Source organism: Oncorhynchus keta, chromosome 34 (genome assembly GCF_023373465.1).
Source record: "Oncorhynchus keta strain PuntledgeMale-10-30-2019 chromosome 34, Oket_V2, whole genome shotgun sequence".
NCBI classification, from domain to species: Eukaryota; Metazoa; Chordata; class Actinopteri; order Salmoniformes; family Salmonidae; genus Oncorhynchus; species Oncorhynchus keta.
Genome location: NC_068454.1, coordinates 76,070,190 through 76,090,914, shown reverse-complemented (window position 1 = coordinate 76,090,914; position 20,725 = coordinate 76,070,190). Strand labels below are relative to the sequence as shown.

General features: G+C 46.2%; 1 protein-coding gene and 2 long non-coding RNA genes across 10 annotated transcripts; 2 read left to right on the top strand and 1 right to left on the bottom strand.

Moving 5' to 3' along the window:
• Positions 1–182: 182 nt before the first annotated feature.
• On the bottom strand, positions 183–19,891 carry LOC118367678 (trichohyalin-like). 2 transcript variants are annotated; one of them, XM_052494930.1, is made up of 16 exons: positions 19,676–19,891; positions 19,375–19,494; positions 13,323–17,664; positions 10,547–10,595; positions 10,191–10,240; positions 4,338–4,717; positions 4,007–4,167; positions 3,711–3,863; positions 3,454–3,583; positions 3,248–3,322; positions 3,066–3,155; positions 2,806–2,948; positions 2,506–2,649; positions 2,308–2,378; positions 2,099–2,203; positions 183–1,905 (listed from the first exon to the last, which is right to left on the bottom strand). In XM_052494930.1, exons 3-16 carry the CDS (start codon positions 17,644–17,646, stop codon positions 1,763–1,765), a joined length of 6,018 nt encoding a protein of 2,005 aa, XP_052350890.1. In that variant the 5' UTR covers positions 17,647–17,664; positions 19,375–19,494; positions 19,676–19,891; the 3' UTR covers positions 183–1,762. The 2 variants fall into 2 exon arrangements, with proteins under 2 accessions (XP_052350890.1, XP_052350889.1); XM_052494929.1 differs by having other exon boundaries at positions 19,375–19,491.
• LOC127915247 (uncharacterized) lies at positions 5,181–10,176 on the top strand. 3 transcript variants are annotated; one of them, XR_008090706.1, is made up of 6 exons: positions 5,181–5,808; positions 5,845–6,564; positions 9,430–9,541; positions 9,598–9,653; positions 9,878–9,947; positions 9,990–10,176. It is a non-coding gene; the product is annotated as an uncharacterized LOC127915247 (long non-coding RNA). The 3 variants fall into 3 exon arrangements; XR_008090707.1 differs by lacking the exons at positions 9,430–9,541; positions 9,598–9,653; positions 9,878–9,947; positions 9,990–10,176 and adding an exon at positions 8,884–8,977 and having other exon boundaries at positions 5,845–7,663; XR_008090705.1 differs by lacking the exons at positions 5,181–5,808; positions 5,845–6,564; positions 9,598–9,653 and adding an exon at positions 8,357–8,693 and having other exon boundaries at positions 9,360–9,569; positions 9,808–10,176.
• On the top strand, positions 10,603–13,310 carry LOC127915248 (uncharacterized). Of its 5 annotated transcripts, XR_008090709.1 has the most exons (5): positions 11,931–12,128; positions 12,176–12,227; positions 12,280–12,383; positions 12,436–12,591; positions 12,644–13,310. It is a non-coding gene; the product is annotated as an uncharacterized LOC127915248 (long non-coding RNA). The 5 variants fall into 5 exon arrangements; XR_008090710.1 differs by lacking the exons at positions 11,931–12,128; positions 12,280–12,383 and adding an exon at positions 10,603–11,920; XR_008090708.1 differs by lacking the exon at positions 11,931–12,128 and adding an exon at positions 10,603–11,920 and having other exon boundaries at positions 12,176–12,383.
• Positions 19,892–20,725: the final 834 nt, after the last annotated feature.

Here is a 20,725-nt window from a genome sequence, read left to right as displayed (position 1 = left end):
ACGTAGTTGTGTTCAGTCCTTTGACCAGGGTCTACGATTGATTATAGCCCTAAAGTTTGTGGCGTAGGCCAAGTTCTCCTGCTGTTCCAATTTCACTATTTGCTATCAAAAACAAAAGTCAGAAGAGGAAAAATGTATTTCACATAAGCCTAAATTGATTTACAGGTGGAGGACAAGTAATATTCATGAGTATCGTCATTTATTTCCAAAGCATACTTTCTCAGTCTCCTCAACACAGACAGAACTGCTTATTTTGATCATTGCACCTCTTTTTCATAAAATCTAATTGTGTAGGCTACATACACAGTCCTGGAAATGTATTGCACTTACAGCCCTTTCAACATTCTTAACAATGTGCATGCAAACTCTATCTCGTAGTCTTCTGTATCTCAAATGGGATTAAGTATCCTTGCCAGGCTACTCAAACTCTTTTCTCCAGCCAAATGCTACGCCATGCCCACAGACATTAGTTTCTTCTCCGGATCTGAATCTGAGTACCTCCCTGACGATTTCTAGAAAGCAAACACATTCTAACCATTCTGATTGGTCCCAGAAACCAATGGGTTGGGCCAGATCCAGAGGACACATCAGTAAAGGGGCGTTTAAAACATTTGTCATTGGCTTTGATACCCTGATTGGTTAAAGATGATCAAGTCGCTGATTAATTTGTTTTGTACAACACCCCTCATTTAGACCACAAACGACTTCAACGATGGCAGTCTTATCCTGAAGTATGTAGTGAACATAGAGCAGCGGAACTATTCAATTTGAGCCGTCAACCAATAAGTACCCACCATAAGTCATTTATGAAAATCTTTGTAATATACACAAATAATACATTACCCTGAATATGTAGAAACATTTTGTTCAAATACAATACCCTCTATTGCAAAACTCTGCCAAGGTGTATCATACCATGTTTAGTTTTTGTACTTTTTACCCCTTTTTTGTGATATCCAATTGGTAGTTACAGTCTTGTCTCATCGCTGCAACTCCTGTACGGACTCGGGAGAGGCGAAGGTCGAGAGCCAGGCGTCTTCCAAAACTGCTTGCTTAACCCAGAAGCCAGCCAATGTGGAGGAAACACTGTACAATTGGCAAACGAAGTCAGCGTGCAGGAGTCACTAGAGCACAATGGGACGAGGACATCCCAGCCGGCCAAACCTTCCCCTAACCCGGACGACGCTGGGCCAATTGTATGCCGCCTCATGGGTCTCCCGGGTCGCGGCCGGCTGTGACAGAGCCTGGATCGAACCCAGATCTGTAGTGACCTGTAGCGGCCTTAGACTGTTGCGCCACTCGGGAGGCCCCAAACCATGTCTTTTTTCAAAGTCCCCAAGTAAAGTAGTTATGGAGAAACCTCTGTCCTTCTCCGGGGCCACAGGTCCTCAATCCACTGATGTTCTTAGATGGCTGATTTCCAATACATCCTGTAACAGTCCATCGACATTCATTAGCAAGGTTTGATTTACAAGGCGACCCTAGACACTCCCAGACACCTCCAAAACCCTTCCAATAATTTACGTTGACACTCCTGTAAGTGTTACAGGTATTCATGTCAGTCCAGTGCCTCTCTCTAAGGCACCCCCATCTAAGGCACTCCCCCTAAAGCCATTCATCCCCAATAAGCAGGCTGAGGCCGGGAAGGACAACTCCAGTCTGAAACATGTGTTTCATCCACTGTCCAAATCCACAGTAACTCCACCACATTGATACACAGTGACTAGGATTCCCCCAGCGCAGTCAGACAGTGGATGGTTTGTCATACTGCAGCCGTGGCTGTGGTAATCTTTAGAGCATCCTGCAGGTTGCGCTGTCGGACCCTGAGGCTGGCTATGGTTTCCAAATGGGACTCAGGAGTCCATCCTCTGTGTCTGTCTGACAACCTGGTCCCCTCCACCCAACCTGAGGAATGACAGAGGTAGAGGGACAGAGAAGCATGGAGGGGGAGAGGAAAGAGGAGGGACAGAAGGGAAAGAGTTTTAACAAAAAGCAACTAAAAAAAGCAACACATTTTAAGCACTCAATAATGCTGAGGTATGGAGATGTTGTGTATTCCCACAACCAATCAGGAAGTGGGTGGTTCTGTCTTCCTTACCGTCGCTGCTCTGCTGGTGGACGAGAATGACCTCAGCCTTCTCCAAGGACAGCTCATCTGGTTGGTGGGCAACGAAGGCTCGGACGCACTGCATCTGTGTGAAGTCTGTGAGTGGGAGAGAGGGTCAGAGGTCAAATACAACAGGGTCAAGATGTCCCCATTGTCTGGCCTTGCTAGGCTGGATGGCAATATAGCAATTTTCAACCCACCTTGTTCTGCAGAATAGTCAATAACAGGATGGGGCCTGGAGACAGCTGAGATCCAACGCAGTTTATCACCTCTGAAAGATCACAAGAAAACACACTTTTTTACACACAATAACACACACCTGTGGATTAAACTACTCTCATTCTTTGTAACACACACACAGGCACACACTCACACACACACTACCCTCTCTGTCTTACTGTGTGTCGGTGCTAAGTAGCAGGGCTTTCTTGTTAAGGTGGAGGCGGAAAAGGTTCTTCTCTAGAGAGTGCAGTTTGACCCGACAGTTCTCAGCTCGTAGTTCTGAAACCGGAGCATGGTCTATCACCGTGAACCTGCCCCCTCTAGAGCGAGGGAGGAGAAGAGTGGAGAGTAAATAATGCCCAATGATGAGAACATGAAACAACTTCAACGTCAATAGAAAGTCCTATCGGTCTAGATTTCCTCATGCTTGGTTTGCTTTGGTTGTTGTGTGAGTGTGTTTGTCTGAGGGGACTCACTCTTTGTTCAGCGACAGCAGCAAGTAGTCATTGAAGAGGTGAAGGTAGACACTCCTCTCTGTCTCCTTCAGAGAGAAATCCATCATCTCAGTCACCGGTCCCTCTCTCACCAGTCTACGAGACTGACTGACCAGGGGGAGAGTCTACAACACACACACACGTGTACTTGTATTGTAACTTTTTGTTGTGATCAGTTCAACACATGTTCAAGGGACAGCATGTAAAGCAGGGGATCGTGGGAGATGTAGTTTATTACACACCCTGCATTCAAAGTCCACTCTGGCACTGAGAGAGACAAGCGACTCAATGCTCTTCATCTGAGTAATACTGTCATTGCTCTCCTGGATCAACTGAAGGACAGAGGGAGAGAAGAGATATGGTTAACAGTTATCTCTTGGCTACATCACGTAACAGTGCACCATCAGAAGGGGGTGTAACATACCCTCTCCAGTAGCTTCATAGCTTTAATGGCCTGGACCTCCTCCTCTGTGCCTTGGGCTGTTCTCTTCACAATGTTCTGAGGCAAAAATACAGAGAGAAATGGGGAGAATGAGAAGGGGAGAGTGAGATCGAGTCGAAGAGAGGATTATAAGGAGTCGCATACTTTGATTGTGCACTTAAAACATACACACAGTCACACAAACACACCTGCACAAGGAGTTTGATTCGTGTGATTCTCTGAAAGGGGAGGATGAGGAAGGAGCGAAGAGGAAGGCGCTGACACACTGGACTGCGTTCCAACTTCTCCACTACCCGCCTGAACCCATGGTTCTCATCCCTGCAAGGCAGACAGAGAGAAAGAAGATGCTGTTTGCAAGTCAACGTAAACACATATAAATGTGCAGTAATACAAAGAGTGTCAGAGAGGAGTCTGTCCAGTCAGTGAACCCTGGGGGAGGACTCACATGAGTCTCTGGTAAGTGGCATCCTGATATGATTGGTTGGTGAGGTAGGGCACGTAGACCTTCTTGAAGCGTTGACAGTGGCGAACGATGATGTCACACACGGTGAAGTGCATCATATCAGATTCTACCCTCTCTTCCAGCTTCGACAGAAAACTACGAGAACAACAAATACAGAGAAGGACTATGTGGTAAACGTTGACAGAAACAAGATAAAGAGGGGCATAGAGAGGCCCGTGACATTCAGCCTGTGGGTTTGCTAGTTTGAGGAACAAACAAATAAGTCCCAGTCCTCTCACCTGTGGCTGATGGCTCGGACATCAGCCAGCCTGGAGAACAGCCAGCTCCTGTCCTGAGTAGTCAACAGCTCCCCGAGCTGCTTAGACTTGACAAAGTGATCCACCACAATATCCAGACTACGACAGTACGACGCTTCTGAAGTTACAACCTCAAACTGCACCTGACAGGAAGAAGAAAGGAAGAGGAGAGGAGGAGATTACAGGCACTGTTCCAACTACCCCAAGGACCCATAGATCCAGGCTCTAGGAAATCAACATTAGCTACTAGGCCCCTGGCAAATGTCATCATCGACATTGCTGGTTGAAGGGTCAACTGTTTGTTTTTGTTTACCTCCTGCAGGCGTCTCTGGTCGTTAGTCAGCTCCCCAAACGCAGCACTGTTCCTGACCTCAGGGATCTCTTGCCATAGGCTGGGGGACTGGGTGAGGGAGATGGAGAGGCGGGGAGAGGAAGGCCTGGCCGGGGGGGGCTGGGGCGGCTGTGGTACGGGTAGGAACTTGGCACTGGTGCCACTGGAGGTAGAGCCAGAGTGGGACAGTGAGTGGGGGTGGATGACTGGGGGGAGACAGGGTAAGGGCCTGCGAGCCGGAGGGAGCGAGGGGGCCAGGGGGCCAGGGAGCTCCTCGTAGATGGAGAGGGCGTCAGAGCAAGACTGACTGAGGATCTCCCTGTTCTGAGCCGTCTCACTGTACTCCTGGTAGAGCTGGGAATCTGAGAGGGGGTGAGGGAGAGGAGGGGAGAGGGAAGAGAGAAAGGAGGGGAGGCAAAGAGGTGACGAGAGAGATGAGTAGAGCAAGAGAGAGAGAAAAGTTAGACAGGGACAGAATGGGTGTTGATGAAGAAGACAAGTGAGAGAGAGGCAGAAAAAGAAAGCAAAGGAGAAAGTGGAAGACAGTAAGAGGACAGTAAGAAGAAAAACAGAGTTAGGGGGAGAAATATCAAGAGAGGGAAAGGTAGAGAGAGACAGAGAAGTGGGTTAGCCAGAGTGTATGGTTTGCATTTTACACTTCTTGGAATGCCATGCTGTAGCAGCAACAGTTGGTTTTAATTGGCGTTAAGAGATATGAATACCTGCACAAACCTGCCTGTGGCCCTGGAGCGCACGCACACACACACGCACGACTTCCCCATTTCATGCAATTTCACCATGACTCATAGACCTGCAAACCTGCTGCCATGTTGGTATGTTTAAACGATTGGGTCAGAAAGTAGAACCGAAAATGAAATCCTACAGTTTATAGGTTCCGTGGAAGAAACCTACAACATGTTTGAGCTGGAAAACAATCTGGGAAAATACAGAAAGGGATCAAGCACACACTGTATACATGATTAAGCCATTCACAGGAAGAAGTCTGTCTTGGGACTCAGAGTACACTGCTATACAGTCATATCTAGTCTCAGATTCAATCTGTCTGTGGACACGTTTGTTTAACAGTACCTTCACTGGCAGATTATATCTGTCTGTGGAAATATCTTGTTTGATTTTAGTGACTTTTTCATTTCAAATGACAAGGAGCGTAGTCAACCTAGAAATGCATGTGCCTTCACAGATTCCATACCTACATAGACATAAACACAAGACTAGCTCTCTCTGCTCATTGTAGCATAAAAGGTGCTATTGAACTAACATTACTATCATATTATTACATATAAAATACATTTCAGAGAAGTGGATGTGTGAAAGTGGATGTGAGTGCCTCAGGGATGAAGGAGAGAAAAGAGAGGCAGAGCAGTAGAGGCAGAGCAGTAGAGGTAGAGCAGTAGAGGCAGAGCGGTAGAGCAGTAGAGGCAGAGCAGTAGAGGTAGAGCAGTAGAGGCAGAGCGGTAGAGCAGTAGAGGCAGAGCAGTAGAGGTAGAGCAGTAGAGGCAGAGCAGTAGAGGCAGAGCAGTAGAGGCAGAGCAGTAGAGGCAGAGCAGTAGAGGTAGAGCAGTAGAGGAAGTGGCAGAGCAGTAGAAGAAGTGCAGTAGAGGTAGTGCAGTAGAAGTAGAGGTAGAGCTGTAGAGGAAGAGGTAGTGCAGTAGAAGTAGAGCAGTAGAGGAAGAGGTAGTGCATTAGAGGAAGAGGTAGTGCAGTAGAAGTAGTGCGGCAGAGGTTGAGCAGTAGAGGAAGAGGTAGAGCACTAGAGGAAGAGGTAATGCAGAAGAGGTAGAGCAGTAGAGGTAGAGCAGTAGAGGAAGAGGTAGTGCAGTAGGGGAAGAGGTAGAGCAGTAGAGGAAGAGGTAGTGCAGAAGAGGTAGAGCAGTAGAGGAAGAGGTAGAGCAATAGAAGTAGTGCAGTAGAGGAGAAGAGGTAGAGCAGTAAAAGTAGTGCGGTAGAGGTAGGGCAGTAGAGGAAGAGGTAGTGCAGTAGAGGAAGACGTAGAGGTAGTGCAGTAGAGGTAGAGCAGTAGAGGAATAGGTAGAGCAGTAGAGGAAGAGATAATGCAGTAGAGGTAGTGCAGTAGAAGTAATGCAGTAGAGGTAGTGCAGTAGAGGTAGTGCAGTAGAGGTAGTGCAGTAGAGGTAGAGCAGTAGAAGTAGTGCAGTAGAAGTAGTGCAGTAGAAGTAGTGCAGTGGAGGTAGTGCAGTAGAGGAAGAGGTAGAGCAGTAGAGGAAGAGGTAGTGCAGTAGAGGTAGAACAGTAGAGGTAGAGCAGTAGAGGTAGTGCAGTAGAGGTAGAGCGGTAGAGCAGTAGAGGTAGTGCAGTAGAGGTAGTGCAGTAGAGGGAGTGGGGTAGAAGTTGAGCAGTAGAAGTAATGCAGTAGAGGTAGTGCAGTAGAGGTAGTGCAGTAGAAGTAGAGCAGTACAAGTAGTGCAGTAAAAGTAGTGCAGTAGAGGTAGTGCAGTAGAAGTAGAGCAGTATAAGTAGTGCAGTAGAGGTAGTGCAGTAGAAGTAGTGCAGTAGATGTAGTGCAGTGAAAGTGGTGCAGTGGAGGTAGTGCAGTAGAAGTAGTGCAGTAGAGGTAGAGCAGTAGAGGAAGAGGTAGTGCAGTAGAGGAAGACGTAGAGGTAGTGCAGTAGAGGAAGACGTATAGGTAGTGCAGTAGAAGTAGTGCAGTAGAGGTAGTGCAGTAGAGGAAGAGGTAGAGCAGTAGAGGAAGAGGTAATGCAGTAGAGGTAGTGCAGTAGAAGTAGTGCAGTAGAGGTAGTGCAGTAGAAGTAGTGCAGTAGAGGAAGAGGTAGAGCAGTAGAGGAAGTGCAGTAGAAGTAGAGCAGTACAAGTAGTGCAGTAAAGGTAGTGCAGTAGAGGTAGAGCAGTAGAAGTAGTGCAGTAGAGGTAGTGCAGTAGAAGTAGTGCAGTAGAGGTAGTGCAGTAGAAGTAGTGCAGTAGAGGTAGTGCAGTAGGAGGTAGTGCAGTAGAGGTAGAGCAGTAGAGGAAGAGGTAGTGCAGTAGAGGAAGATGTAGAGGTAGTGCAGTAGAGGTAGAGCAGTGGAGGTAGAGCAGTAGAGGAAGAGGTAATGCAGTAGAGGTAGAGCAGTAGAAGTAATGCAGTAGAGGTAGTGCAGTAGAAGTAGAGCAGTACAAGTAGTGCAGTAAAGGTAGTGCAGTAGAGGTAGTGCAGTAGAAGTAGTGCAGTAGAGGTAGTGCAGTAGAAGTAGTGCAGTAGAGGCAGTGCAGTGGAGGTAGTGCAGTAGAGGTAGAGCAGTATAGGAAGAGGTAGATCAGTAGAGGAAGAGGTAGAGCAGTAGAGGAAGTAGTGCAGTAAAGGAAGACGTAGAGGTAGTGCAGTAGAGGTAGACGTAGAGGTAGTGCAGTAGAGGTAGAGCAGTAGAGATAGTGCAGTAGAAGTAGAGCAGTACAAGTAGTGCAGTAAAGGTTGTGCAGTAGAGGTAGTGCAGTAGAGTGCAGTAGTGCAGTAGAGGTAGTGCAGTAGAGGAAGAGGTAGTGCAGTAGAGGAAGAGGTAGTGCAGTAGAGGAGTGACGTAGAGGTAGAGCAGTGAGGAAGAGGTAATGCAGTAGAGGTAGAGCAGTAGAAGTAATGCAGTAGAGGTAGTGCAGTAGAAGTAGAGCAGTAAGGAAGGTTGTGCAGTAGAGGTAGTGCAGTAGAGGTAGTGCAGTCGAGGTAGTGCAGTAGAAGTAGTGCAGTAGAGGTAGTGCAGTAGAAGTAGTGCAGTAGAGGTAGTGCAGTGGAGGTAGTGCAGTAGAGGTAGAGCAGTAGAGGAAGAGGTAGAGCAGTAGAGGAAGAGGTAGAGCAGTAGAGGAAGAGGTAGAGCAGTAGAGGTAGAGCAGTAGAGGTAGTGCAGTAGAAGTAGTGCAGTAGAGGAAGAGGTAGTGCAGTAGAGGTAGAGCAGTAGAGGTAGAGCAGTAGAGGTAGTGCAGTAGAAGTAGAGCAGTAGAAGTAATGCAGTAGAGGTAGTGCAGTAGAAGTAGTGCAGTAAAGGTTGTGCAGTAGAGGTAGTGCAGTAGATGTAGTGCAGTAGAAGTAGTGCAGTAGAGGTAGTGCAGTGGAAGTAGTGCAGTGGAAGTAGTGCAGTGGAGGTAGTGCAGTAGAAGTAGTGCAGTAGAGGTAGAGCAGTAGAGGAAGAGGTAGTGCAGTAGAGGAAGACGTAGAGGTAGTGCAGTAGAGGTAGTGCAGTAGAGGTAGAGCAGTAGAGGTAGTGCAGTAGAGGTAGAGCAGTAGAGGTAGTGCAGTGGAGGTAGTGCAGTAGAGGTAGTGCAGTAGAAGTAGAGCAGTAGAAGTAGTGCAGTAGAAGTAGTGCAGTAGAGGTAGTGCAGTAGAAGTAGTGCAGTAGAAGTAGCGCAGTGGAGAAGGTAGTGCAGTGGAGGTAGTGCAGTAGAGGTAGAGCAGTAGAGGAAGAGGTAGAGCAGTAGTGCAGGAAGAGGTAGAGCAGTAGAGGTAGAGCAGTAGAGGTAGTAGTAGAGGTAGTGCAGTAGAAGTAGTGCAGTAGAGGAAGAGGTAGAGCAGTAGAGGAAGAGGTAGTGCAGTAGAGGAAGACGTAGAGGTAGTGCAGTAGAGGTAGAGCAGTAGAGGTAGTGCAGTAGAAGTAGAGCAGTAGAAGTAATGCAGTAGAGATAGTGCAGTAGAAGTAGAGCAGTACAAGTAGTGCAGTAAAGGTTGTGCAGTAGAGGTAGTGCAGTAGAGGTAGTGCAGTCGAGGTAGTGCAGTAGAAGTAGTGCAGTAGAGGTAGTGCAGTAGAAGTAGTGCAGTAGAGGTAGTGCAGTGGAGGTAGTGCAGTAGAGGTAGAGCAGTAGAGGAAGAGTAGAGGTAGTGCAGTAGAGGAAGACAGTAGAGGTAGTGCAGTAGAGGTAGTGCAGTAGAAGTAGAGCAGTAGAGGTAGTGCAGTAGAGGTAGAGCAGTAGAGGTAGTGCAGTGGAGGTAGTGCAGTAGAGGTAGTGCAGTAGAAGTAGAGCAGTAGAAGTAGTGCAGTAGAGGTAGTGCAGTAGAAGTAGAGCAGTAGAAGTAGTGCAGTAGAAGTAGTGCAGTAGAGGTAGTGCAGTGGAGGTAGTGCAGTAGAAGTAGAGCAGTAGAAGTAGTGCAGTAGAGGTAGAGCAGTAGAAGTAGTGCAGTAGAGGTAGTGCAGTAGAAGTAGAGCAGTAGAAGTAGTGCAGTAGAGGTAGTGCAGTAGAAGTAGTGCAGTAGAGGTAGTGCAGTAGAAGTAGTGCAGTAGAGGTAGTGCAGTAGAGGTAGTGCAGTAGAAGTAGAGCAGTAGAAGTAGTGCAGTAGAGGTAGAGCAGTAGAAGTAGAGCAGTAGAGGCAGAGCAGTAGAAGTAGAGCAGTAGAAGTATTGCAGTGGAGATAGTGCAGTAGAGGTAGTGCAATGGAGGTAGTGCAGTGGAGGTAGTGCAGTAGAAGTAGTGCAGTAGAAGTAGTGCAGTAGAGGTAGTGCAGTAGAGGTAGTGCAGTAGAAGTAGTGCAGTAGAGGTAGTGCAGTAGAGGTAGTGCAGTAGAGGTAGAGCAGTAGAAGTAGTGCAGTAGAGGTAGTGCAGTAGAGGTAGTGCAGTAGAAGTAGTGCAGTAGAGGTAGTGCAGTAGAAGTAGTGCAGTAGAGGTAGTGCAGTAGAGGTAGTGCAGTAGAAGTAGAGCAGTAGAAGTAGTGCAGTAGAGGTAGTGCAGTAGAGGCAGAGCAGTAGAAGTAGTGCAGTAGAGGTAGTGCAGTCGAAGTAGAGCAGTAGATGTAGTGCAGTAGAGGTAGTGCAGTAGAAGTAGAGCAGTAGAGGCAGAGCCGTTGAAGTAGTGCAGTAGAGGTAGAGCAGAGATACTCACTGTAAAATTTGGAGTTCCTCCTAGCCATTCTGATGGTATCTGTGACATTCCTGGACAGAGTGAGAGACAGGAGTCAAGTCAGGGAATCGTTCCCACTTCATCTACAGAAGTAGTGTGGTACATTTTATCTCTACTATTTTAACTCAGGCGTACTAACTAACACAGCCTAGTGTTAGGGTTAAATTGCAGGCAACAGATCTAACTGTACTTATTGCATGCATGACATCAAAAGACTGACTCTATACATGGCAAGTGGCCATAAAATATGACAATGTAATAAAAACACAGTCACTGTGGTAGCTCAGTGCACCTACATTACATGTGCCCCCTCCTTCCCCCTGCTATCTTCTACTCACCTCAGGTCCACGTCTCCCCAGTTGAAGCTCACCTCCTCCTCCTCATCATCTGGAAGCAGAACATATTGGTTCCAGTGTCGTCCAGAGAGGTAGAGCAACATAACCCAATAATGTAATATACTGTGGCTGAGAACAGCTCAGCCCAATATGGCCTACAGAACAGGCAGAGCTGTTTGGGGTTGTTTGCAGAACTCCCCTGGCTGTGCTCAACTCTAGGTGCTGTTCTCTAAACAGAACTACTGAACTGACAACAGAGCTGGGATAGAATGGCTAGAAGAGTCATGGAGGAGGAATGAGTTCTGGTTCCAGACAGTCTAACCCTGCCTATTTATTGCGAGATTCTGTGATTGCCACTTTGTCCCCACATCCACTGTCATCCTCCATTTCCCCCACCTCCTTCCCCCATTTCAGTGACTCAGCTGATGGCAGTTTCTTGTAAGTATCTGCATAAAATCACTTCAATGAACTGATGATGAAATTCACACCTCAAGATAAGGAAATTTAAACAGCTAAACAGAATTCCACAGTTGTGGTAAGGTTGGGTTAGTTAGCATCAGAGGTTGGATCTCATTAAGATTTTTGTGAGATCCCATATGAAAAAAATACTACAGTTTACTATAGAATATTACAATGTTGTAATATACTGTAGCATACTATAGTAAATACTACAGTAATGTCCACAAAAACACTACAGTCAGCAAAAACACTCCAGCAAATACTACAGTATATTACAATTCGCAAAAACACTACATTAATTACTTTTGTATATACTACAGTTATTTTACTACAGTATTTATACTATAGTTAACTGTAAATACTACAGTATACTACCGTAAATATTACAGTATTCTGCAAAAAAACTACAGCGAATACTTAAGCAAATATGGCTAATATACCACGGCTAAGGGCTGTTCTTATGTACGACGCATCGAAGAGTGCCTGGATACAGCCCTTAGCTGTGGTATATTGGCCATATACCACAAACCCCTGAGGTACCTTATTGCTATTATAAACTGGTAACCAACGTAATTAGAACAGTACAAAGTACTGTTTTGTCATACCAGTGTTAGACAGTCTGTTATACCACGTCTTTCAGACAATCAGCGTTCAGGGCTCGAAGCACCTGGTTTATAATATAGTATTTATACAATAGTATACTATAGTATTTTTTCATGTGGGCATCAATAACTAATAATTAACATTTGTTTATATAACTGTCTGGCGTTCTAAAAGGTTTGGTTAGGTTGACAAAATGAGATGATCATGAAATGAGTTGAGTATTAAGATCATAATTAGCATGTTCTAATGTTAATCTGTGTGAGGTGTTGAGTATTAAGATCATAATTAGGATGTTCTAATGTTAATCTGTGTGAGGTGTTGAGTATTAAGATCATAATTAGGATGTTCTAATGTTAATATGTGTGAGGTGTTGAGTAATAAGATCATAATTAGGATGTTCTAATGATAATCTCTGTGAGGTGTTGAGTATTAAGATCATAATTAGGATGTTCTAATGTTAATCTGTGTGAGGTGTTGAGTATTAAGATCATAATTAGGATGTTCTAATGTTCATCTGTGTGAGGTGTTGAGTAGTCATAATTAGGATGTTCTAATGTTCATCTGTGTGAGGTGTTGAGTATTAAGATCATAATTAGGATGTTCTAATGTTCATCTGTGTGAGGTGTTGAGTATTAAGATCAAAATTAGGATGTTCTAATGTTCATCTGTGTGAGGTGTTGAGTATTAAGATCATAATTAGGATGTTCTAATGTTAATCTGTGTGAGGTGTTGAGTATTAAGATCATAATTAGGATGTTCTAATGTTAATCTGTGTGAGGTGTTGAGTATTAAGATCATAATTAGGATGATCTAATCTTAATCTGTGTGAGGTGTTGAGTATTAAGATCATAATTAGGATGTTCTAATGTTAATCTGTGTGAGGTGTTGAGTATTAAGATCATAATTAGGATGTTCTAATGTTAATCTGTGTGAGGTGTTGAGTATTAAGATCATAATTAGGATGTTCTAATGTTAATCTGTGTGAGGTGTTGAGTATTAAGATCATAATTAGGATGATCTAATCTTAATCTGTGTGAGGTGTTGAGTATTAAGATCATAATTAGGATGTTCTAATGTTAATCTGTGTGAGGTGTTGAGTATTAAGATCATAATTAGGATGTTCTAATGTTAATCTGTGTGAGGTGTTGAGTATTAAGATCATAATTAGGATGTTCTAATGTTAATCTGTGTGAGGTGTTGAGTATTAAGATCATAATTAGGATGTTCTAATGTTAATCTGTGTGAGGTGTTGAGTATTAAGATCATAATTAGGATGTTCTAATGTTAATCTGTGTGAGGTGTTGAGTATTAAGATCATGATTAGGATGTTCTAATGTTAATCTGTGTGAGGTGTTGAGTATTAAGATCATGATTAGGATGTTCTAATGTTAATCTGTGTGAGGTGTTGAGTATTAAGATCATAATTAGGATGTTCTAATGTTAATCTGTGTGAGGTGTTGAGTATTAAGATCATGATTAGGATGTTCTAATGTTAATCTGTGTGAGGTGTTGAGTATTAAGATCATGATTAGGATGTTCTAATGTTAATCTGTGTGAGGTGTTGAGTATTAAGATCATGATTAGGATGTTCTAATGTTAATCTGTGTGAGGTGTTGAGTATTAAGATCATAATTAGGATGTTCTAATGTTAATCTGTGTGAGGTGTTGAGCTGCTTTTCTCTTGATTTATTCCTCCTTCTCTTTCTGTCTGTCTCACCTGACGCCTGGAAGATTCTTGTTCTGCGATCCCTCGCATCTCCTCTTCCTTCTTCTTCTTCCTCGTTTCTTCTTTCTGTTGCCTTGCGGAACCCCCGCCTCCTATACCGAACATCGGTGCCCAAATCTTGGAAGCTACAAGTGCTCTTCACCCCCCCTCCCCCCGTTTTTTTACTATCTTCCTTGCCCTCCCTCATCCTCTCCTCTTCCCCTCCTACCCTCTTCTCCTCCTCCCTTTCCACTTTCCTCTCCTCAGTCGCCTCTCCCACTTTCCCCCTGTCCTCGGTCCCATCTTCTATCCTCCTTTCCTGCTTCCTCTCTACCACACTATTCTCTTCCCCCTGTCCCACAGTCCTCTCTTTATCCCCTTCTTCCTCTGTCTTTTCCTCTATGGTGGTGATAGGTTGTTCTGAATCAGGGTTGTATATAAGGCTGGGGCAGCTGGTTGGTTTGTACAGGGTGTTGCTCACAGAGAGAAACAGATCTTCCTCTTTCTGGGAATTCGCTTCTTTCTCTGCATCCAGTATATGAACCTCGTCCCCAACTTCGACCCCTTTCTCCATCTCACCCTCAACCTCTGTCACCATCTCTACCTGGATATGTATATGACTGTCTGTTTGTCTGTCCGCACACACATTGTTACCCTCCACCTCCTCTCCCTGTGTGTCTGTAGGTGTGTCACCATGAGTATTGTGTAGGGTCAGGGCAGCATGCATGTCTATGGGTTTGCCATCACCAAGCATAGCTGTGAAAGCCTCAGCATGCACGTCTGCTAGTTTCTCCCCTGTACCTCTCTCATCCTCCAGCTTCCCTGGCTCTGCCTCCAGTTCAGCCAACCTCTCCTCCACCGACTTCCTCCCATGCTTCTTCCTCTTCTGAACCGTGGCGTAGACGGGTGAGGCTCCTCCCCCCTCTAGCGTCTCATCCTTTTCTTCCTCTAGCTCCTCTTCTACCTTCTCGGTCCCTCTCGCAGTCTGGCTGACCTCTTGACTTCCCTGTGACTCTGGCTGGGGGTTGCCGAGGGCTGGTTCCTCCGAGCTGCCAAGGATCTCGCTCAATACGTTCTTGGCCCACTTCATGTGTGAGGCCTGGGAGTGGCGCTTGGCCTCCTCTTCTGTGCTCCAGGCTCCCCTTATACAGATTTGGATGGCCACAGCTTCCTCTGGGCTCATCACTACAGGGTTATTCTGGTCAGAGGTGGCTTGGTCAACTACAGGGATCCCATGGTGGTGGTACTCTCCACTGGGATGTGAAGATGGACCTATCTCTGGTTCTGTCCTCCTCCTGTCTGTTGGGTCCCTCTCTCTTGTTTCTGTGTACTCTTCATGTCTTTCTCTCCACTCTTTGAGGAGCTTTTCAGTCTCAGAGTTCCTCCTTCGCTCTATCTCAGCGTATGGGTTCTCCTCCATGACCTTCAGTCGTTCTCCGCTCTCTCGTTCTAGGGTTGTGTGACTGACGTCCACTATGGAGCTCTCTTCTGTGTCTGTTCTCTCCTCCTTTGGCACATGGATCTCATCCCTCACTATTTTTCTCTCATCCTCTGCCCCTTGGTCTCCATCTCTGGAAGGGTTCTCATGAGGGAGGTGTGTGATGTCACCACTGTCCCTATGACCATATCCAGGATTTTGATTGGTCCGCTCTGATTCCATGTCACCCAAGACTGCTGTCTGATTGGGTTTAGACCTGGGCAGTGTTTGTCCAATCACACAGAATACATAGGTGGGTTGCTTCTTCCCCTTTCCGTCATTCACCTCTCCCACCACTGCATCATCTTTTTGCTCTGTCCTCTCTTCTGCTCTTTCTCTCTCTCTTTCATGTCTTCTCCCTCCACCTCTCTCCATCTCTCCCTCGCTCCCCTGAAAGCTAACAGGTTGCCTGGTAACATGAATAGCAACCCCAACTTCCAAGAATTCCTTGCAGTCCTCAAACTCCTCTTCTCCACCACTGGACACAGTGATAAAGCCGTCCTCAGAGGAAGGGATTCTATCCCTCCCTCCTTCCCACTCTCTATCACTTCCTCCATCGCTCTCGAAGAGTGTATATCTATCTCTTCCTCCTTCTTCCTCTCTGTCACCCTCTGTGTTATCTGTCACATTCTCTCTCTCCGTCTCCCTGTCCCTCTGCCAGCGTTCCTCTCTCTCTCCATCACTGTAAGTCTGGTGTTCCTCTCCTCTGCTATAACTCCTCCAGGCTTCTGTCTCATCGTCTTCATCTACATTTAACCCTCTCTCCAAATACCTCTCCCTCCCTCCCTCCCTCTCAGCTTCTCTCTCTTCGTCTATGGACTTTCTTTGTTCCACCGACCTGTCCTCTTGTCCTTCTCCCTCTGTCTTCCTCTCTTTATCTCTGCCTGTCCTTTGTTCCACAGATCTGTCCTCTTCTTCACTTCTCTCTCTCCATCTGTTAGTGTGCCTATCTCTTTCTCGCTCTATAACATCATCCTCTAAAGAGGAGTCTTTGTTATATCTGACCTTCTGTGGTAATAACCACATCCTCCTCTGCTCAGGGCGCTTTGGTATCGTCTCTTCCTTTCCTTCTTCTCTCCCCCTCACTCTATCTGGTCTCTCTCTTTCACTACAGTCTCTCTGCCCCCTGTCCACATCCTTCTCTCCCTCTGACTCCTTCTCTTCATGACTTTCTCCTCCTCTTCTCCATTGTCTTTCCCTCTCTATGTCACTGCTCCATTCTCCGCTGCTCTGGACTCGTGGTGGCACCCTTGGGGCTGTCTCGCTCAGCGAACGACTAGCTCCATCTGCTTCTCCCTCCCTTTTGGGATCTGTCTCGCTCAGCGGACTAGCTCCGTCTGCTCCTCCCTCCCTTTTGAGATCTGTCTCTCTGTCCCTCTTCTCCCTGCACCTCCTCTCTTCATCCTCCCCCTTGGAATATCTCTCCCTCTCTCTGAATCTCTCTCCATCCATCCACTTCCCTCTCTCTCCTGTTACATTGGGCTGTGTTCCCACCCTCACTTTCTCTAGGTCCCTCCTTTTCCTTGGTCTGTCCTCTCGCCTGCCCCCTTCTCTCACCTCATCCCTCTCTCTCTCCACTTCCCTCACTTTTCTCCTTTCCCTCTCTCTGTATCTCTCCATGTCACTCTTTCCATCCCTGTCCCCTTCCCTCACTCTCTGTCTATAAGCATCTCTCCTTCCATCCCTGTCCCCTTCCCTAACTCTCTGTCTATAAGCATCTCTCCTTCCATCCCTCTCTCTGTATATCTCCCCCCCTCTCCATTTCTGTCTCTCCTTCTCTTTCTCCCTCACTCTATCCCATGCTGCGTTCCCCTCAGTGCCCCCATCACTTTTACTGTGCAGATGTTTCAGTTCTCTTCTGTTGTCATCTCTCACTCTCTCTTTCCTCTTCTCTCCATCACTGTCTCCCTCACTCCTGGTGTCCCTCTGTCCCTCGGTATTTCCTTCCCTCCTTCCACCCCTGCCCTCTCTGTCCGAATAGATCTGTGAATCTCCCTCTCTTCTTCCATCCTCTCTTTCTCCCTGCCGGAGTTTTGACCTCTCTCTCTCTCCATCCATATACCTCTCTCTTTTGCTCCATAGGTCATTACCCTTTGAATCCCTCTCTCTTCTCCTCTCTCTGAAATCTGGCTCCGCTTCCCTCGCTCTCTCCCTCCGTCTCACGGTCTTATCCTCCATGGGCTTTCCTCCATTCTTCTCTCTGTCCTCCTGTGCCCTGATTCTCTCCCTCTCCCTCTCTCTGTGGCTTTGGAAGTCCCTCTCTGCATCTCGATACCGCTGTATCTTTGCTGCTGTCTCTCGTTCTCTCTCCCAGTCGTCCATCTCTGTTCCCTTCGGTCTCTCCAATTGTCTCATTCCTTCTTTCCCCACATCTTCCTCCACAAATGCACTCATTCTTCTGTCTCTCTCTTCGCTATGTTTTACCATTCTAGGAAACGTGTCTCCTTTCTTTCTCTCCTTTTCTCTGTCTCTGTGGTTCCTAATCTCTAGATTTGAAGTAGGTCTTCCATTGGCACGTCTCTCTCCCGCTCCCCCCCTTTCTCTCTCTCTCCATTCCCTTTCCTCCTCCCTTCCTCTGGATATGAGGGCACACTCCTCTCTGTTCCTCTCTCTTGGTCCGGATTCCATCTCTTTTCTTCTATTTCTTGTTTTGTCCTTCAGTCTCTCCATTTCTCTTTCTCTCCTCCATTCCTCCTCTCGGATCCTCTCCCTGTCTCTGTCTGTCCGGACCACAGTTCCAGGTCGGGGACTTGTTTCGTGGCAGATCTGGCTGATTGGCTGAGGGTTCTGGTAGGAAGCGCTTTGATTGGATGGATCAAATGTATCAAAGGGAGTCAGACTGGGACGTTTGGTCCCCATGGTAACTTTTTTTAGAACCTGAAAGACGGTAATATTCATTAATGATTCATCACAATCTGGACATTCTGCAAGGATACTGCTACAACCAATAGAATCACTTGAAGTAGAAACACGTTCAATCACGAAATGGAGATAAAGGAATGTTGAGATCAATGAAAATGGAAGGTTAACAACAGCATTAGGCCTATTGTGGTCCTCAAACACTGAAGCTGAATAGTGTCTTTAGCAGCCCTGACCAATGCTTCACTATTCATTTATTCAAATAGGTAGTAAAACAAATGTAAATTACAAAAAGGTGAAAATACTAACTATAATACAACACAAGTCCAATGTGTTATAACTGTAGGTGTTATGATGATAAGAATCACAGGCAACAATGTGTTTATGCGATCAGTTTGAGACCACAGCATCACAACCTATAGTCAGACAACAATTAATAGCCAACCCTGTAATTCAATACACTTTAACTCAATGGATTCTACTGCTAACTGCTTGAGTTCATTTAAAGGGAAAATCCACTCAAAAACAATATTTTCCCTTTAATAAGCACCAAGTATATATACAACAATAGAGCCAACAGTAAAGTGTTGTAGATAATGACAGAAACAGCCTAGCAGATTATATGACACCTGGGAACACTCAGCACACGTCTGCATAGCACAGTCCACATAACAACGCTCAGCACACGTCTGCATAGCACAGTCCACATAACAACGCTCAGCACACGTCTGCGTAGCACAGTCCACATAACAACGCTCAGCACACGTCTGCATAGCACAGTCCACATAACAACGCTCAGCACACGTCTGCATAGCACAGTCCACATAACATCGCTCAGCACACGTCTGCATAGCACAGTCCACATAACAACGCTCAGCACACGTCTGCATAGCACAGTCCACATAACAACGCTCAGCACACGTCTGCATAGCACAGTCCACATAACAACGCTCAGCACACGTCTGCATAGCACAGTCCACATAACAACGCTCAGCACACGTCTGCATAGCACAGTCCACATAACAACGCTCAGCACACGTCTGCATAGCACAGTCCACATAACAACGCTAGCACACGTCTGCATAGCACAGTCCACATAACAACGCTCAGCACACGTCTGCATAGCACAGTCCACATAACAACGCTCAGCACACGTCTGCATAGCACAGTCCACATAACAACGCTCAGCACACGTCTGCATAGCCACATAACAACGCTCAGCACACGTCTGCATAGCACAGTCCACATAACAACGCTCAGCACACGTCTGCATAGCACAGTCCACATAACAACGCTCAGCACACGTCTGCATAGCACAGTCCACATAACAACGCTCAGCACACGTCTGCATAGCACTGTCCACATAACAACGCTCAGCACACGTCTGCATAGCACAGTCCACATAACAACGCTCAGCACACGTCTGCATAGCACTGTCCACATAACAACGCTCAGCACACGTCTGCATAGCACAGTCCACATAACAACGCTCAGCACACGTCTGCATAGCACAGTCCACATAACAACGCTCAGCACACGTCTGCATAGCACTGTCCACATAACATCGCTCAACACACCAACTAACCCTAAAACAGGACTCTCATACACACAATGAAAACACATGTAACACATAAACCACTAGACAAATTAGCCATGAATCAATGTTAGAACTGTAGAATGACTGGTAGATCAGCAGAGAAACACAGTAAAGAGATCTAAGGGTCTCACCTGAGTTTAGAACGCTAGAGATGTCCAGTCTCCCTTCTCTCTGCAGCTCTCAGTTAGTTTAGTAGTGTGAACTAACAACGATTGCACAACACAAGCAATCCTCCTTCCTCTCCAGATCTGCTGGGGGGGGGGGGTCAGAATGGCGAACAAAGTTCTATTTAAACTTTAATCCAATCCTGACCCTCTGTCTCTCTCCGCATCTGCTTCCTTCTTGGTCTGTCTGTTCCCTCTTGCTGTTTCACCCCTCCTCCCTCCTTCCCTGCTCAAATTCCCAAACAAGTCTGAACAGATTGACACTTACCTTCCCCCTCCTCTTTTTGTCTCTGTCTTGTCATCACAGCCGCTGTTAATGAACAGAGGAATCTGGACAAAGCAAATGAAAGGCTGCGGACTGTATCTCACAAATCAATCTGTTCTCCTTCCTCCAACACTGACGTGATCAGTTACTGTTGACCCCGAGATAAAGCTCGCTGACTCACTATCACTATCTCTCTCTCTCACTCTCCTGCTCCATTCCTCTCTCACCAAATACAGGAAGTACACCTCCTGGGTGTCTCTCCCTTGTCAGTGATTGGTTGATGCAGGATTGCCGGGTGTGTCTGCATAGCACACTTAAGGCAGGTAAGGGTTGTAGATTCTAGAATCAAGGAAGGGGGAGGGGAGGCAAAGAGGAGTGAGAACACACTCACACAGTGATTCAGCAAACAAACCACCAACACAGCCGACAGCAGGCTTATAAAAACTTCCCTAACAATTCCTGGAGAAGTAGTAAATTGGGAAAGGAAAGCTAGTTCTTCAGATCACAGTAACAGGATTGGGCAATGACAGAAAAGGAAGAAGGACTTATATATATGTCAGCTGCACTGTCAGCGCTGCTAGGGCCAGGAGTTTACCCTGACCACGTGACCTAATTAGGAAACCTTGGAGCCCGAGTCATTACAAATACCAATGATTTAAGTATGTAAACAGAGTATTTTTATTAACCATGAAGAATTACTGGAATCTATAAGATCACTAAATCATGTAAATCCATAAGATAACGTGTCAGATAGATGTATTGTAATGCTCCTTTCCTCTGGTATTTTCAGGCCAGGGGTTCAATGAGGGTGGGGTGTCAGAGTGGAGGGAAGCTACACCCCCTCCGGATGGGAGACAGCAATCAATGGCAATTGAATGATGAAAAACTGTATTTTCACATCTGTCCGTTCCACCTGTAGATAATCCTATTGTACCCTCATCCCAAGATCAAACATACCTGGAGTGCATGCACTCTGTTTAAACCAATAAATGAAGTGGTGGGCTACCTCTAATCCTTTCACGTAAATGCATGAAGGAGGATGCCAATTAGGTT

Bases quoted from the DNA above. Each gene is read 5' to 3' on its own strand.
- LOC118367678 (XM_052494930.1), bottom strand. From the start codon at position 17,646: ATGGGGACCAAACGTCCCAGTCTGACTCCCTTTGATACATTTGATCCA. The intron at 3,584-3,710 runs GTGAGTCCTCCC...TCTGCCTTGCAG, and splicing joins GCCACTTACCAGAGACTCAT to GGATGAGAACCATGGGTTCA. The intron at 3,323-3,453 runs GTGTGTTTGTGT...TTTTTGCCTCAG, and splicing joins GAATCAAACTCCTTGTGCAG to AACATTGTGAAGAGAACAGC.